General features: G+C 45.2%; 1 protein-coding gene across 5 annotated transcripts in view; it reads right to left on the bottom strand.

Moving 5' to 3' along the window:
* Positions 1–18,329, bottom strand: part of LOC125797563 (pleckstrin homology-like domain family B member 3) — an 81,028-nt gene that overhangs the window by 35,711 nt on the left and 26,988 nt on the right. For 2 of the 5 annotated variants that reach the window (XM_049474083.1, XM_049474081.1), the window contains exons 4-6: positions 17,806–17,943; positions 17,054–17,182; positions 15,158–15,307 (exon numbers count right to left, since the gene is read on the bottom strand). In XM_049474083.1, coding sequence (XP_049330040.1) covers positions 15,158–15,307; positions 17,054–17,182; positions 17,806–17,943 — 417 coding nt within the window. Of the gene's footprint in view, positions 1–15,157; positions 15,308–17,053; positions 17,183–17,805; positions 18,183–18,329 lie in introns of all 5 variants that reach the window. The other 3 variants (XM_049474082.1, XM_049474085.1, XM_049474084.1) reach the window with 3 other exon arrangements.

The raw sequence follows: 18,329 nt of genomic DNA, 5'->3' as shown, positions 1-18,329 counted from the left end.
CGTGGAAGACAACCTGTCTCATTCCTGTTCCCAAGAAGGCACACCCGAAGGAGCTGAATGACTACAGACCTGTTGCTTTGACATCTCATGTGATGAAGACCATGGAGCGACTGCTGCTGGACCAACTCAGACCTCAGGTCCACCATGCTGAGGACCCACTGCAGTTTGCGTACCGGGAAAAGGTGGGAGTGGAAGATGCCATCCTCTATCTTCTGCACAGAGCTCACTCTCATCTGGACAAGGGGGGAGGTGCTGTGAGGGTCATGTTCTTCGACTTCTCCAGTGCCTTCAACACCATCCAGCCCCTACTACTGAGAGACAAGCTGATGAAGATGGAGGTGGACATGCACCTGGTCACCTGGATCACTGACTACCTTACTGGGAGACCACAACATGTCAGGATCAGGGACTGCTCCTCTGACACAGTGATCAGCAGCACAGGAGCACCACAGGGGACTGTTCTCTCTCCAGTCCTGTTCACACTGTACACATCAGACTTCAAATACCACTCGGAGTCATGCCACATGCAGAAGTTCTCTGACGACACTGCAATTGTGGGGTGTGTGCGTAATGGTGATGAGAGGGAGTACAGAAACCTGGTTGAGGAATTTGTGATGTGGTGCAAAACGAACCATCTACAGCTGAACATCTCCAAAACCACGGAGATGTGCATAGACTTCAGAAGGTCCAGGCCCTCTGCTCAGCGGCCAATCTCCATTGAGGGGGTCAATGTGGAAGTGGTCAAATCCTACAAATACCTTGGTGTGCACCTGGACGACAGGCTGGACTGGTCAGTGAACACTGACTCCATCTACAGGAAGGCCCAGAGCAGACTGTACTTCCTCAGAAGGCTCAGGGCTTTCAACATCTGCCAGAAACTCCTCCTGATGTTCTACCAGTCTGTGGTAGCCAGCGTCCTCTTTTACACTGTAGTGTGTTGGGGAGGCAGCATCAGCAAGAGGGATGCTGGACGACTGGACAGGCTGGTGAGGAAAGCTGGTTCTGTGCTGGGATTAGAGCTGGAGTCCTTAACACCACTGGCAGAGAGGAGAGCCCTGGACAATGTTCACCACCCTCTGCACAGCACCATCACCAGGCAGAGGAGCTCATTCAGCGGCAGACTGCTGTCCCAGTCCTGCTCCACAGACAGACTCCGAAAGTCTTTTGTTCCTCAGGCCATACGACTGTTCAACTCCTCTCAGCACAGCAAACTAAAGACTCTGTGACACCTTTTCATTCCGGCCACTCTGGCCACACCATGGACACACCCCCAGCTATGGACACACTCTCAGACTTGCTGATGCCTAGAACACTTTTTATAGTTCTACCATATTTTGCACTAGTAGTTCATTCACTAGTTAATTCATCTACTGTTTACGTATCTTTTGCACTGTTTACGTATCTTTTGCACTGCTTAATTTAATTTAAGTTATTATATAACTGTGTATTTGCACTTTCTGTTTGGCTGACATCAGTTATCCTCACATTATGCACATCAACTGGTGTTCACTGTCTATTGTGCTCAACTGCACTACTTCCATTCTCCATCTCCATTACACACACACACACACGAAGACTGTACATTTACACTGTATATTCTATTTCTTATTTGATTGTATTTATATGTATCTTTATATTTTATATTTTTTAACTTTGTGTATTGTGTAACCTGCTGCTGGATGCCAAGAATTTCCCCCCGGGGATCAATAAAGTATCTATCTATCTATCTATCTATCTATCGATCTATCTATCTATCTATCTATCTATCTATCTATCTATCTATCTATCTATCTATCTATCTATCTATCTATCTGCGAGAGACTAAGTGGACAGAGGTTGTTGAGACTGACTCTTCCCCTAAAGGTAGCTGGCGGTCCCTGTACAAAAGACCCACTGAGAAGAGGGTGGGTGACCTCCAGTGGAGGATTGTGCATGGTATTATAGCTACAAACAGACATGCGGCACGGATTGGTCCTTCACTTGGTGATGGTTGTCCTTTTTGTGGGACTTCAGAGACAGTTTTCCATGTGTTTCTCCAGTGTGTGCGGCTGGGTCCTCTTCTGGTTTTAATCAAGGATTGGGGGTTGAAATTTTTGGGCTCTTTTAATGAGAGTCTTTTTATTTTTGGCCCTAAGTACTCTTTGGCAAAAAAAGACAGAATGGTGATTTTGAATTTTTTATATGGTGTTGCCAAACTGGCCATATGGTGTACTAGAAAGAACAAAATTAAAGGGCGTGGGGGTACTGACCCGGTCTTGATGGTCAGGGGGCTGATTATGAAGAGGCTTCGTATTGAGTTTGCCTATCACAGTCTCATTGATAATGTGGACTTGTTCTTTGCTGTGTGGGGGGCTGGGGGTTTGCTTTGTGAACCTGAGGAGTTTGGAGGGTTTGTGCTAAATGTGTGAGCTGATTTCTCTGTGTACTGATTGACCCTGATTTGTTTTTCTTTTTGTATTTTGTTTTTCTCTATTTTGTTCTGGTTTATTTTTAATTATTTTTAATTATTTTCTGTTTTCAGTTTTAAACATTGTTTTTTATATGGACAGTGTTTAATTAAAGGTGTGTTGAAGTCGAAGTCTCTCTCTATCTCTCTCTCTCTCTCTCTCTCTCCGTGCGCATGCGCGAGGGAGTGGGGCTGTTGGAGAGCGTTTGGAGTGAGAGCTGTTTGGCGTTCCGCCAAACTTTGTTTTTCTGAGTGAGTGTGAGTTTAAGTTTATTATTTCAACTGGTGTGAGTGTTTGTGAGTGTGTTAGGCTGCGTGTGTGTGTGTGGGAGTGTGTGAGAGTGTGTGTCCGCGTGTGCGGGCGGGTTTTGTCCCGCGGGGAGTGTGTCTCTCGGCCGGATCATGGCGTCCGCCGACAGGCTCGCTGCCCAGCTGTGTGAGAGTCTGTCCCGCCGGCACGGGGTGAAGGTGGAGTGCCGGGCGAGTGTGGAGGACTGCTGTCTGGCGGCGGGCAGTGTTGTGGGTCATGTTAATATAGTTTCCGCGTCGCGGATGAACAGTGCAGTGGTTCTCTTCCTGAACTCTGTAGAGAGAGCCAACGAGCTGGTTCAGACTGGGATCATTATCAGTGATCAGTTTACCCCTGTTCATCCCCTCAGTACCCCGTTTAAAAAGATCGTCCTGTCTAACGTCCCGCCGTTCATCAAAGATGAATTGATCCAGCAGGAGCTATCCCGCTTCGGGAGACTCGTCTCCCCGATTAAAAAGATCCCCCTCAGCTGTAAATCCCCCCTTATCAAGCACCTGGTGTCGTTCAGGAGGGTGGTTAATATGGTTCTAAAGGATGGTGCTGACTCCCTGGATTTGGTTTTAAAGTTTAGAGTGGATGGCTTTGATTACCCGGTGTATGCCTCCTCTGATACGACCATTAAATGTTTTGGGTGTGGGCAGGTCGGGCACCTGGTCCGTGCTTGCCCTGACAGGGTTGCTACTGAGGGGCCGGTGCGTGTCGCGGGTGAACCCGCTGTGACCGAGCCCGTTACCGCCGAGCCCGCTGCGGAAGACCCGGCGGTCGTTCCCCCTGCGGCCGCGGGGTTGGACGCGGGGTCGGACGCGCGGGTCTCGGGTGCTGCTGCGGGGTCTGACGGGGATAACTTGGCTCCAGCTGGATCTTTGGTAAACGTGGCTGGCGGGGCTGATGGTGTGGCTGATGGTGTGGGTGACATGGAGGACTCTTTAGATGCTGGAGTGGGTCCCTCCAGCGCTGTAGAGCAGGACGGGGGGGAGGCGGCTCCTTCCCAGTCTACTGTGCAGGAGGCTGGGGCTGAGGAGGAAGATGACTCGCTGTTTAAAGTTCCTAATAAAAGGAAAAAAGCTGACACTGATAGTGAGGAGGGCTCTCTCTCAGACTCACTCTGGTCGTTGTGCTCTCAGGATGAGACCATGCCTGTTGTTTACTCTGCTGAAAAAATTAAAAAGTTTCTTAGTGACACTAAAGGTCAGAGAGGAATAAAAGTAGACGATTATTTTCCAGACACACGGCAGTTTGTTAGTGATGTGCAGCATTTTAAACAGATGGGTGTTTTTACCTCTACGGAGCTGTGGCGTTTAAAGCCCAAAGTCAGTGCGTTAAAGAAGCTTCATGCTAAAGAAGATAATTAATTGTTTTTTTAACCCCCCCGATCGACATGGCTATGTTTTTAAATGCTCTTTGCCTTATTTATTTTTTAATGAATGGTTTTACAGCTGCTACTTTAAATATTAATGGAGCACGAGACTGTGTAAAGCGGGCGAAATTTTATGAACTTATTAAACAGAAACGTGCTGATGTGGTGTTTTTACAGGAGACCCACAGTGATAGTGACAATGCCACTGAGTGGGCTAAGGAGTGGAATGGTGTCTCCATTCTAAGTGGACATAATTCCCAAAGTGGGGGCGTTGGTGTGTTTTTTACCCGTAATTTTATTCCCTTAACTTATTCTGTGGAGGAGGTTTTACCGGGGAGACTTTTAAAAGTGAGGGCAGTTTTTGAAAATGACTCTTTTATTTTTATTTGTGTGTATGCTCCCACAAGAGGTGCTGAGAGGTTGTTGTTTTTAGACACTCTTAGTAACGTTTTAGCCAGTTGTAGCACTGCAGACTTTGTGATTTTAGGTGGTGATTTTAATTGTACAGAGGACAGCTTGGATAGGAACCATTTGGAACCCCATGCTGCTTCTCGTAAGCGCCTGTGCGAGCTGCTGGAAGCCCATGAACTGTGTGATGTGTGGAGGAGTGTTCATGGCAGGCAGAGACAGTACACCTGGTCTCATTGTCAAAATAATGCAATTTCATTGGCCAGGCTGGATCGCTTTTATACTTTTAATCACCAATTGTCTGCTTTTACACGTTGTTTTATCTCACCAGTTGGCTTCTCTGACCATTCCATTGTCCTTTGCACCATCTCAAGACGAACTGTGAAGCCACAAAGTGCATACTGGCATTTTAACACCTCACTTTTAGACGATTCAAATTTTATACAGTCTTTTACTTTTTTTTGGAATGTTTTTAAATTACAAAAATCGTCTTTTAGCTCCTGTCAACAGTGGTGGGACGTAACTAAGGTCCAGATTAAACTTTTCTGTCAGCAGTACACTCTCAGTGTCACAAAAGACATTACCCGATCTCTTAAAGCTCTGGAGATCGAAATAGTGGCTCTTGAAGATTTGGTACAGACCACAGGAAATCAAGAGCATATTAGCGCTCTTAAAAAAAAAAAGGCTTCTTTAGCCGACCTACTAGGTCTCACAGCACAGGGGGCGCTGGTCCGATCACGCTTTCAGTGCGTGACTGAATTGGACGCTCCTTCTAAGTTCTTCTTTGGTCTCGAGCGTAAAAACGGACAGAAAAGGTATATGCATGCTGTACGGTCTGAATCAGGGGGTCTCCTAACGGAACCTTCTGAAATCCGACAGCAGACAGTCAGCTTCTTCTCGAGGCTGTACGAGAGTGAGTGGTCTGAGGTACAGGAGGTGGAGGACAGGTTGCTGCAGAATATGACCAGGCTCTCACAACAGTCGGCTGACTTGCTGGACGCTGGGCTCTCCCTGGGGGAGCTACATGATGCTCTGGGGGCCATGGAAAATGGCAGAGCGCCTGGCATCGATGGCTTACCGGTGGAATTTTTTAAAGCTTTCTGGGCAATATTGGGGCAGGATGTGCTGGAGGTTCTCCAGGAAAGCATTCGAAGTGGAATACTCCCCCTGAGCTGTCGGAGAGCCGTACTTACCCTGCTGCCGAAGAAGGGAGACCTGACCTGTCTGACAAACTGGCGCCCTGTCTCTTTACTGTGTACAGACTATAAACTCCTCTCGAAAACGTTAGCCTCAAGACTGGGGAAGGTGATGGAACAGGTGATTCATGTTGACCAGACGTACTGTGTGCCTGGTAGGTCTATTTTTGATAATATTTATCTAATTCGGGATGTTTTGGACGTCTCTAGGCTATTGGGCTTAAAGGCTGGTCTCTTATTTCTGGACCAGGAAAAGGCTTTTGACCGGGTTGAACACGGCTACCTTTGGAAAGTTCTAGAGAACTTTGGGTTCAACCCAGGTTTCATAGCCATGATCAGGGTTCTGTACTGTGACACTGAGAGTGTGCTTAAGGTCAATGGCGGTTTGTGTGCCCCTTTTAAAGTTTTTAGAGGTGTACGTCAGGGCTGCTCTTTGTCAGGCATGTTGTATGCCTTGGCTATAGAGCCCCTGCTGTGTAAGCTGAGGGAGAGGCTCACTGGGTTACTCATACCCGGCTGTCCTACTCCCATACGCATTTCCAGTTATGCAGATGATCTGGTTCTTTTAATCTCCAATCAAACTGATGTGTCTGTTTTAGCTGAGATTTTATATGATTTTAAGACGTTATCTGCTGCTAAAGTAAACTGGTCCAAGAGTGATGCTATTTTATTGGGGGACTGGGGAGGTGGGGAGCCAGTGTTACCAGACGGTTTGACCTGGAGGACGGGTGCTTTTAAATATTTGGGCATACACCTACAAGACGATTCTGGCACAGCGAATTGGGAGGGAATCGTTGAGAAGATTAAGGGACGTCTCAGCAGATGGACATGGTTACTCCCTCAGATGTCCTATAGAGGGCGTATTTTAGTGATTAATAATCTTGCTGCGTCCTCCTTATGGCATAAGCTGGCCTGCATTGACCCCCCTCCTGGTTTACTTGCTGATATCCAAGCTTTACTTGTTGATTTCTTTTGGGACCGCCTACACTGGATACCTCAATGCGTGCTGCATCTGCCAAAAGAGGAGGGTGGGCAGGGTCTCGTCCACCTTGCAAGCAGGACTGCTGCCTTCCGCCTCCAATACATCCAAAGACTGCTTACTGGACCCAAAGACCTGGTCTGGAGGGAAGTGGCCTGCAGGATACTGCAGACTGTGGGTGGACTAGGGCTGGACAGGACTTTGTTTTTTATGAACACTGCCTCTCTGGATGTTTTTAACCTGCCGCTTTTCTATCGTGGACTTTTTAGGATTTGGAGTTTTTTAGAGTCACCAAAATGGACTGTTTTTCTTTACACTGGCTGCTGGAGGAACCGCTGCTTCATGGTGCTCGCTTGGACATTTCTGGTGGAGCTACCCCAGCACTGGCGAGGGTGTTGGCTGCTGCTGGGGTTCGCACGCTGCGCCAGCTGGTGGACACTGTGGGACCTGATCTCTCTCAGGTGGAGAACCTGGCTGCTCGTCTGGGGCTGCGATCTATGCGCGTGGTGGCTCGGCTTTTACATCAGTGGAGGTCACTCCTTACTCCCGAGGAGTGGAACGTTTTAAAAGACTATGGTGTGGGACTCACTCTACCGGCTGGGGACGACCCTTTTCCGGGTCTCTCCATTACTCCAGCGCTACAGGACTGTGACGGACCGCTGCTGGAGTCTGGGGGGGATCTGGATACGAACTTGTCTACAGCCTCTGGGAAACTGCTGTATAGAGCCTGTGTGAAGGCTCTTCTTAAAAAGAGGCTGGATGGGAGGGTCGACACGCCCTGGCGTTCGGTTTTATCTATAAGTGATGATGTTAAACCTGAGTGGAGGTCTCTCTACAAACCACCATTGACCAAAAGGGTAGCTGACTTACAGTGGAGACTTTTACACGGGATCATTTCTGTTAACGCTTTTATTTCCATTTTAGATCCCAACACTGCTCCAGACTGTCCGTACTGTTCACTGAGAGAAACTGTTTTTCATGCTTTTATGCATTGTTTTAGGCTGCGTCCCTTGTTTGAAGTTTTACGACATGTTTTTAGTCTTTTTAATGTGCCTTTTACTGTGCAGACTTTTATTCTTGGTTTTAAATATGTTAAAGCTGAGAAGAACAAGTGCCAGCTGCTAAATTTTATACTTGGGCAGGCTAAGATGGCGGCCTACGTTAGCAGAAAGAATAAAGTAGCACAGGTGGCAGATTGGGACGCAGTTCCCATTTTCAACAGACTGGTAAAATCAAGAATTTTAATTGATTTTAATTTTTATCAGCATATGAATAACCTGGAGGCTTTTATTGATAAGTGGTGTTGTGGTGAGGCGATTTGCTCCGTTATTGATGGAGAACTTTGCTTTGCACTTGAGCTTATGTAAAGCTTTTATTTATTAACATTGCTGCCCCCCCCCGCCCCCTCCCCCACATATTTATTTATTGATGTGAATTAAGAATACATATGTCTGGTTTCTCCAATTGTTTTTAATAAAAGGACGTTAAAAGTCAAAAGTCTATCTCTCTCTCTCTCTGTATCTCTCTCTCTCTGTATCTCTCTCTCTATCTCTCTCTCTCTCTGTATCTCTCTCTCTCTCTATCTCTCTCTCTATCTCTCTCTCTCTCTGTATCTCTCTCTCTCTGCTTAAAAAGCCTTCTCTCAACCCCGCCCCGGTTGACAACTACAGACCGGTCTCACTGCTACCCTTTCTCTCTAAAACACTAGAAAGAGCAGTTCTAAATCAGGTCTCTGGCTTCCTCTCCCAGAATGACCTTCTGGACCAGAACCAATCTGGGTTCAAAAAAGGACACTCTACCGAGACGGCTCTGTTGTCTGTGACTGAAGCGTTGAAAATTGCCAGAGCTGCAAGTCACCAAAACGGGCACATGTCACCCCGCTGCTCATTGAGCTCCACTGGCTACCAGTTGATGCATCAAATTCAAAACTCTTACAATCGCCTACAAGGTGATACAGAACAGCTCCTTCCTACCTGCACTCACTCCTGAAGACTTCCGCCACCTCCCGGCCGCTGCGCTCCTCCAATGAACGTCGCCTCGCTTTACCAAACATTCACACAAAGCAATCCAGACTGTTCTCATACAGAGTTCCCCAATGGTGGAACAAACTACCTTCCACTACCAGATCAGGAGAATCTCTCACTATCTTTAATAAACTCCTGAAGACTGAGCTCTTCAAAGAGCACTTACTCTCCTAACACCTCTAACTAACTACCTTCTACTACCAGATCAGGAGAATCTCTCACTATCTTTAATAAACTCCTGAAGACTGAGCTCTTCAAAGAGCACTTACTCTCCTAACACCTCTAACTAACTACCTTCTACTACCAGATCAGGAGAATCTCTCACTATCTTTAATAAACTCCTGAAGACAGAGCTCTTCAAAGAGCACTTACTCTCCTAACACCTCTAACTAACTACCTTCTACTACCAGATCAGGAGAATCTCTCACTATCTTTAATAAACTCCTGAAGACAGAGCTCTTCAAAGAGCACTTACTCTCCTAACACCTCTAACAAACTAACTAATTCTAACCTCATTTCCTTCTTCCTCTCCTTCACTTCTCTATCCCTTTATTTCCCTTTGACCTCCTTTAAGCCCTATCTAAAAATGGGTTATCTAAATTCCTATTACTTTTGTACTTCATTATTGTAAGTCGCTTTGGACAAAAGCGTCTGCCAAATGTAATGTAATGTAATGTATCTCTCTCTCTCTCTCTCTCTCTCTGTATCTCTCTGTCTCACGTGAGCGGAAGTGAGCGTGTGTGTGCATGCCGGGTGAGGGAGCGGGTGTTTGGCAGTGTGTCGAGTGAGTGAGTGAGTTTTTCTAAACTTTTCTATTATTTCTGGTTCTGCTAATTGTGTTGGTGGGGTTGTGGAAGTGTTAGGGAGGGTGTGACTCCGTGTTTAACGTCGTTATGGCGGCTCCCGGGGGGGCTTCCCCGCGGCTGACTTTTAGACATGGGTGTAAGTGTTTCCCGGATCCCTCTGTATCAGTGGAGGATTGTTTGGTTGCTGTCAGTGCAGGAGTGGGAGCTAGGAATATTAAATCAGCTTCCAGAATGAATAAAGCCATCGTAGTGTTTCTGTCTGAAGTGGAGATGGTGAATAAATTAATAGAAACAGGTCTCGTTATTAAAGACGAGTTTGTGCCGGTTCTGGCTTTGTCCAGCCCGTCTAAACGCGTCGTGCTGTCTAACGTTCCACCTGTAGCTTCAGACGAACTGTTAAAAAACATTCTGGAGAGATATGGTAGAGTGGTCGGTTCAGTGAAGACGATTCCTCTCGGCTGTAAGAGCGCGGAGTTTAAACATGTGCAGTCGTTTCGGCGCCAGGCGTCTGTTATATTAAACCCGCGGTATGACCCTTTAAATGTCTCTGTGTCTGTACCGGTGGATGGACGGAGCTGCACTTTATTTATCAGCTCTGAGTCCATGCGGTGTTTTCTGTGTCGGGAATTTGGTCATATTAGGCAGATGTGCCCCCAGAATAATGCCAATGACTCTGGTGCTCAGCTGGGCGATTCCGGGGTATCCGGCGCGGGGGGGGATGCCGGGGCCGCGGAGGAGCCCAGCGCTGAGCCCAGCACTGAGCGCGCAGGTCCGGCTCCTTCAGCGCGCGAGAGCGAACCTGGAGCCGTACCGATGGACTCCGTGCGGAAGAGTAGCGCGCATACTGATCCGGTAACTGATCGCGCAGCTCCCGCTGACCCGGAGCGCGAGAGCGGGGCTGGTGCAGTGTCTCTCAGTGACGCGAGCGCGGTTATTGTTCAGTCCGCTGCGGATCAGTCTCAGGCCGGGGGGGCTGAGGGTGATCCCGGGGATGGTGGTAATGTTCAGATGGAGGGAGCGCAGGAGAGCGATGCCCCCGGTGAGGGAGCTCAGCTGGGTCAGTGTAGTGCTCCTTTCTCTGAGCTGGACCTCGGGTCTGTGGTGGGAGAGTCTGATATGGAGTGTGAGGGAGTGGATAGTGTTAGATGAAGGGGATGTGGGTGCTTTAATTGATTCTCAGGCTTCAGTAGAGTTCAGCTCTAGCTCTAGGACTGCACTGTACTCACTTACCCAGATTAATCAGTTTTTAGACAACACTAAAGGTCAGCGTAAACCCAGCATCGAGCGTTCTTTCCCAGATTTACAAATGTTTTTGGCTTCATGTGCTGTAGCAATGAGAAAAGCAACCCTGGAAGAACTAGATCAACAAAAACGATATAGGCTGAAGAAAATCGTAAGCACTGTTAAAGGAAAACTGCACCGTAAATAAAGAGTTTAATTTATCTGTATGGTTTACGTTTTTTTCCATATTTTGTTTTGGTTTCTAAGCACCATGGCTTGCATTAAAATTGGATCTTTAAATGTTAATGGCTGCCGTGATGCTATAAAAAGAGCTACTCTGTTTGAGTATGTAACAATCAAAAAAGTTAACATTCTCTTTTTGCAAGAAACTCACACCGATCATGATAATCAGTTGCAGTGGGAAGCTGAATGGAAAGGCCGGGCCTTCCTCAGTCATGGATCATATAATAGTGCTGGAGTTGGTATTTTAATTACAAATGCTACCCCTGGGCTTAATACCACTATGACTGAGATCATTGCAGGGAGGTTATTAAGGCTTGATGTGGAAATTAAAGGACTCCTTTTCACTCTATTTAATGCATATGCACCTACTGTTGGTGTAGACCGTTGTGCATTTTTTAGGACAGTCTCCGAGTCGATTAAAGCTGTTTCTCCTGGAAGAGTAATAGTCTTGGCTGGTGATTTTAATTGTACTGTTACTCCTGATTTAGACAGGAATCATGGGGAACCACATCCACGGTCAACAGCTGCCCTTAAGGCTGTTATTGATTATCATGGTTTAATTGATGTGTGGAGGGAGGCTTTTCCAATGACGAGACAATATTCCTGGGTGAAAACAAGTGTAAATGGGATTTCAGGGGCTCGATTGGACCGGTTCTATGTGCAGAACAGCAATAAGACCAGATTTTTTGGTAATTCTATCTCTCCTTTTCCACTATCTGATCACCACTTTATTTCTGTCTCTGTGTCACTCTCTTCTGTAACTGGACAACGGTTATACTGGCACTTTAATAGCAATTTATTGCAAGACCACTTGTTCAAGCAATCTTTCACTTTTTTCTGGGAGGCTTGGAGAGAGAGAAAAAATCAGTTTGTTTCCCTGGCCCAATGGTGGGACATTGGAAAGTCTCAGATCCAATGTTTTTCCCAAAATTATACTGCTCAAAATGCGAACCTGTTTAAGTGCAAGATGGAACAACTCGAGAAGGACATTTTAAAGTCCAGTTGCGGAGTGGATGGCTCAAGTGATCCAGGCGGCACTGAACACATTGAGCAGAAGAAGATTTTGCTTAAAAATCTGCTGGAGGAGCGTGGCCGGGGAGTTTTGGTGCGAGCGCGTTTCACAAGGCTCAACCAGATGGATGCTCCATCTTCCTTTTTCTTCGGCCTGGAGAAAAAGTCTACAGAGAAAAAAGCCTTCCTTTGCTTGCGGTTGCCAGATGGGAGAGAGACTGTGGATAGACATGAGATCATGAGACATGCATCATTATTTTACCAGGATCTTTTTTCTGCTGAACCTTGTGACCAGGCGGCCAGGGAATGGTTGTTGAGTGACCTGCCTCATCTGTCGGATGAGGAAAGCTCAGTGTTGGAAGGCCCATTGTCGTTTGAGGAGCTCACGGCCTCTGCATATGCACAGTCTGATGGCAAGGCACCGGGACTTGATGGACTGACTGCAGAATTTTATAAAGTGTTCTGGCCTCTGCTCGGTCCAGACTTACATTCTGTTTTCTTGGAAAGCATGGAAGTGGGTCTTCTTCCTCTTAGTTGCCGGAGAGCAATAGTGACCCTGCTGCCCAAGAAGGGTGACCTTAAGTGCTTACAGAATTGGCGTCCAGTTTCTCTTCTCGGGCTTGATTATAAAATTCTGTCTAAGGCTTTGACTATCAGGCTTAAAAGCTGTATAGCGTCAATTGTCCATAGTGATCAATCATTCTGCATTCCCGGGCGTTCTATTTTTGACAATCTTTTCCTTATGAGGGATTTGTTCAGCCATGCAGAATTGGAGGAGATGAATATTGGAGCAGTATCGTTGGACCAAGAGAAGGCGTTTGATAGAGTGGATCATCTTTACCTATTTGACACTCTTAAGGCCTTCGGGGTTGGCCAGGGTTTCGTCTCTTGGATTAAGCTGCTCTATACAGATGTTTATAGTCTGTTGAAAATTAATGGCCGACTCTCCAAACCGTTCAGTGTTAGCCGTGGCATTCGGCAGGGTTGTGGTCTGTCTGGGCTGCTGTATTCTCTAGCTATTGAGCCTTTGCTGATAGCATTGAGAAAACAGCTCAGTGGGATAGCGCCTGTAGGATCATGTGCTGCAGGCGTGGAAAAAGTAACCCTAAGTGCATTTGCTGATGATGTCACAATTTTGATAAAAACTGATGAAGATGTTGCGGGGATGGCGACATGCCTCCAGATGTTCCAAGCAGCAGCATCAGCAAAAATTAACTGGTCCAAAAGTGCTGCATATTTAATGGGTCAGTGGCAGGATCAGGCAATTCCTTCACTTCCCCAGCAGTGTTCCTGGAGATCAGATGGACTGAAAATACTGGGCATTTACTTTGGAACTAAAACCTTCATGAAAAAAAACTGGGAGGGAATGGACGACCGAGCTATAGGCAGGCTACAACGATGGAAGTGGATTCTTCCTGACCTGTCATATCGGGGACGAGTGCTTGTAATTAACAACTTAATAGCTTCTATGCTATGGCACCGTTTGACAGTTCTGGATCCTCCTATTTCTATGGTACGAGGTATCCAGAAAGCTTGCATTGACTTTTTCTGGCATGGGTTCCATTGGCTTCCTCCTGGAGTGCTATATCTCCCTCTGGATGAGGGAGGTCAGGGACTGATACAAATTACTGATAAGGTAAAGGCCATGAGATTACAATCAGCCCAAAGACTGCTGTATCATGATAGAAGTACTCCATGGATTCAGTTTGGACTAGCAACGCTCAGGACAATGGGGGGGCTGGGCCTTGATAAAGAACTGTTTCTTATGTCCTATGATGATGTAAAGAAAATTGCTGTGCCGGGTTTTTATGGTTCTATGCTTGATGTTTGGGGTTCATTTACCGTGGGAAGGAAAGATGGGGCTCATTTTGGGTTGGACGAACCCTTATTTTCTAATCCCCTTTTTAATTGCAATGTAAACTGTTTAAGTTCAACCGCTGCTGCTTTTATCAGAGCGAAAGTAGTCAGGGTCAGGGATACTGTGGATCTGGCTGTGGGGAAATGGCGATCAGCTGCTGAAATTAAAGCTGCTGTCGGCCTGAAATCTGAACGCTTGGTTAATTTCTTTTTAAATGCAGTGCGAGGCTCATTTTCTCAGTCCTATCGGACTTTTTTATCCAGTTGTTTTGCTGGGGAGCCTGACTCTTTGAGTTTTCCGGAGCTGGATATTACGCCAAATGTTTTTAAGGGGGAGGAGAGTAGGGTGGGCTGTCTTCTCTCTTCTGAGGGGTTACTGAACATATCTCTCTCTAGCGCTGGGAAGAGGGCACTATATCAGAGCTGCGTGAAATCTGATTTTTTCGCTGTGTTGCAGGGGAGGGTGGACTCTAAATGGAGAACTTGTCTTTCAGTCCCTGATGAGTTGAAACCGTCATGGAGGCTTTTGTATAAGGCTCCTCTGCCTAAACGCTCTGGAGATCTTCAGTGGAGAGTGCTGCATTGTGTTTTACCTACTAATACACACGTTTCTAAAATCACTCCAGCTGTGTCTCCTCAGTGTTTATTCTGTCAGGCTCCTGATACTGTGTTCCATGCATTTATAGAATGTACCAGACTGGCACCACTTTTTGAACTTTTAAATCAGGTACTCCAAGGGGTGGGGTTGACATTTACAAAAGTTCTGTTTATTTTTGGGTGTAAATACACTAAAGCTAACAGTCTTAAATGTGTTTTTGTTAATTTTTTGCTGGGACAGGCTAAATTAGCCATTTGGAAGACGCTGAGAATGAGGTCAGAAGGCAGGATTTGTGATGTTTCAGCACTGTTTAGAGCTCTGGTGGAGTCTCGGGTTCGAGCTGAGTTCTTGTTCTATCAGAGCACACGAAATGAATTGGAGTTTGAGATGAGGTGGTGTATTGCGGGGGGCTGTGTACTGGTGGAGGGAGGTGAATTATTGTTTTCATGGTAATCCAAACGATTATCTCCTTTAATTTTTGCGTAAAGGTGTGTTTGTGATTATGCATAACTGACGTTTTTAATTAAAGCGTTTTTAAAAGTCAAAAAAAAAAAAAAAAAGTCTCTCTGTATCTCTCTCTCTCTCTCTGTCTCTCTCTGTCTCTCTCTCTGTCTCTCTCTCTCTGTCTCTCTCTCTCTGTATCTCTGTCTCTCTCTCTCTGTCTCTCTCTCTGTCTCTCTCTCTGTCTCTCTCTCTCTTACCCGTGCTGTGTTGATGGCGTGTGTCTCTCGGCCGATCTCTCGCTCCGTCTCTCCGTGGTTGGTTTCTTCATCCAGGCTGCTCTCCAGCTCCAGCATACGGAACTCTGAATCCTCAAACACCCGAACAGCACTGTCCAACACATCCTTCTCCTACACACACACACACACACACACACACACACACACACATACATTATACACACACACACACACACACATTATACACACACACACATTATACACACACACACACACACACACACACATTATACACACACATACACACACACACACACACACACACAAATATTGCGACTCGGTTCTGATACATCAGCTCACAGATGCAGCCTTGTGCTGATCCAGATCATCCTAGGAGTGATGAGGGGAAAGAGAGAGAGCGCCATCTACTGTACTGTACCCACCCAGAGAGAGCAAGACCAACTGTGCTTCCTCTGAGCGCCTTGATCGTACCTGCGACCTCCCGCTCATAGTGGCAGCGTTTTAGACCCCTGGACCCTATTCTAATAATACATTTATCTCAGTCGAGCTATTCTTATTATACATTTACCTGAGCAGTGCTATTTTAATAATACATTTACCTCAGTAATACTCTTTTAATAATAAATGTATCTCAGTAATGCTACTATAATAATAAATTCACCTCAGTAATGCTATTCAAATCAAACATTTACCTCATTAATGCTATTCTAAGAATACATTTACTACAGCAGTGCTATTATACCTCAGTAATGCTATTTCAACCATACATTTACCTCAGTAATGCTATTCTTATCAAGCATTTGCCTCAGTAATGCTATTCTAATAAGACATTTACCTCAGCAGTGCTACTCTAATCATACATTTACCTCATTAATGCTATTCTAAGAATACATTTACCACAGCAGTGCTATTCTAAAAATAAATTAACCTCAGTAATGCTATTTTAATCATATATTTACCTCAGCAATGCTGTTCTAATTATACATTGACGTCAGTAATGCGATTTTTAATAATATATTTGCCTCAGCAGAGCTATTTTAATTATACATTTACCTCAGTAATGCTTTTCTAAAAAAATACCTCAGTAATGCTATTCTAATCATACATTAACCTCAGCAGTGCTGTTCCAATCATACAATTACCTCAGCAGTGCTCTTCTTATCATACATTTGCCTAAGTAATGCTATTTTAATAAGACATTTACCTAAGCAGTACTATTCTAATCATATATTTATTGCATTAATGCTATTTTAATCATACATTTACCTCAGGAATGCTATTCTAATAATAAATATACCTCACTAGAGCTATTCTATTCACACATTTACATCGGCTATGCTATTCTAAAATAAATTAACCTCAATAATGCTATTCTAATCAAATATTTGCCTCTGCAGTGCTATTCTAATAATAAATGTAACTCAGTAAAGCTATTCCAACCATACATTTGCCTCAGCAATGGTATTCTACTCATTTACCTTGGCAGTGCTATTTTAATCATACACTGACCTCATTAATCCTATTCTACTCATACATTTACCTCAGTGGTGCTATTATAATCATATACTGACCTCATTAATCCTATTCTACTCATACATTTACCTCAGCAGTGCTATTATAATCATACACTAACGTCATTAATCCTATTCTAATAATACATTTTTCTCAGTACCGCAACTCTAATCATACATTTACTTCAGAAGTGCTATTCTAATCATACATTTACCTCATTAATGCCATTATAATAATAAACTCACCTCAGTAATGCTCTTCTAATAATACATGTACCTCAGTTATGCTATTCTAATCATACATTTACCTCAGAAGTGCTCTTCTAATCATACATTTACCTCAGCTAGGCTATTCTAAACAGGAATTGTGTGTTTATTTGTATACCTGCTGCAGTTGGACCTTGAGCTGCTCTCTCTCAATTTCTGGACAGGTGTGGAGTTTTTCCTTATTCTCCGCCCACCTCTTCTTCAGCTCCTCCACCCGCAACCGTTCCTGCTCCAGCTGCTCACGCTCCTGCAAAAGAACCGAAAATCAGGTATTAATCAGGGTTAGCAGAGAGTTTATGAATTACTTTTTAATACTTATTATTATTATTATTATTATTATTATTATTATTATTATTATTATTATTATTATTATATCCCACCACAGAACTGTAAAATTTAGACTGAGTCTGATTTAGTGTGATCCTGTTCTAACATCTGTGGATGGTAATATTAGCCCTAACTCACCTTCATCTACTATCAAACCCTCACTACAACTCCCATAATTCACCTGCACCCACTATTATCAGCCCCTCACTACAACTCCCATAATTCACCTGCACCTACTATTATCAGCCCTCACTACAACTCCCATAATTCACCTGCACCCACTATTATCAGCCCTCACTACAACTCCCATAATTCACCTGCACCTACTATTATCAGCCCCTCACTACAACTCCCATAATTCACCTGCACCCACTATTATCAGCCCTCACTACAACTCCCATAATTCACCTGCACCCACTATTATCAGCCCTCACTACAACTCCCATAATTCACCTGCACCTACTATTATCAGCCCCTCACTACAACTCCCATAATTCACCTGCACCCGCTATTATATATATATAAGATTGATGGGATAGAGACCTGCTGTATGATGGTCTGCGTCTGCATCTGTTTCTGTTTGCTGGTCTCCTGCAGCGTCTGCAGCTGCGCAATGTGTTTACGCAAACACTCCTCCTCCACCTGCAGCTCCCCCTCCAGCAGAGCTATCTCCACCTGCAGCTGCACACACACACACACATTATACACACACACACACACATTATACACACACATTATTCACACACACACATTATACACACACACACACACACACACAGTTTATATAGTGTGACGTGAGGAGGCGGGGGAACCGAGGGTCTGCCCCACTCTATGATGCGTCGCCCCGGTCTGTCCCAGCTGGACTGCGTTGGACTGATTAAGCCCGGCTAATCCTAACCGGGTTTAAAACCTGAACTTAACTGAGGAAACCTAAACACATTTTAAAGTGAAGCGACTGGAGCTCCGCTGAGCCATTCATACGTTTATCTGAGTTTGTTTTGGGGTGTTTGATTTTCTCATTTTACCAAAAAAAGAATGTTTTTAAATGTATTCGCTCCCTGTGTCTC

Source organism: Astyanax mexicanus, unplaced genomic scaffold (genome assembly GCF_023375975.1).
Source record: "Astyanax mexicanus isolate ESR-SI-001 unplaced genomic scaffold, AstMex3_surface scaffold_51, whole genome shotgun sequence".
In the NCBI taxonomy this organism is placed as follows: Eukaryota; Metazoa; Chordata; class Actinopteri; order Characiformes; family Acestrorhamphidae; genus Astyanax; species Astyanax mexicanus.
Note: the sequence above shows the minus strand (reverse complement) of the source record. Positions and strands in the feature narration are given on the sequence as shown.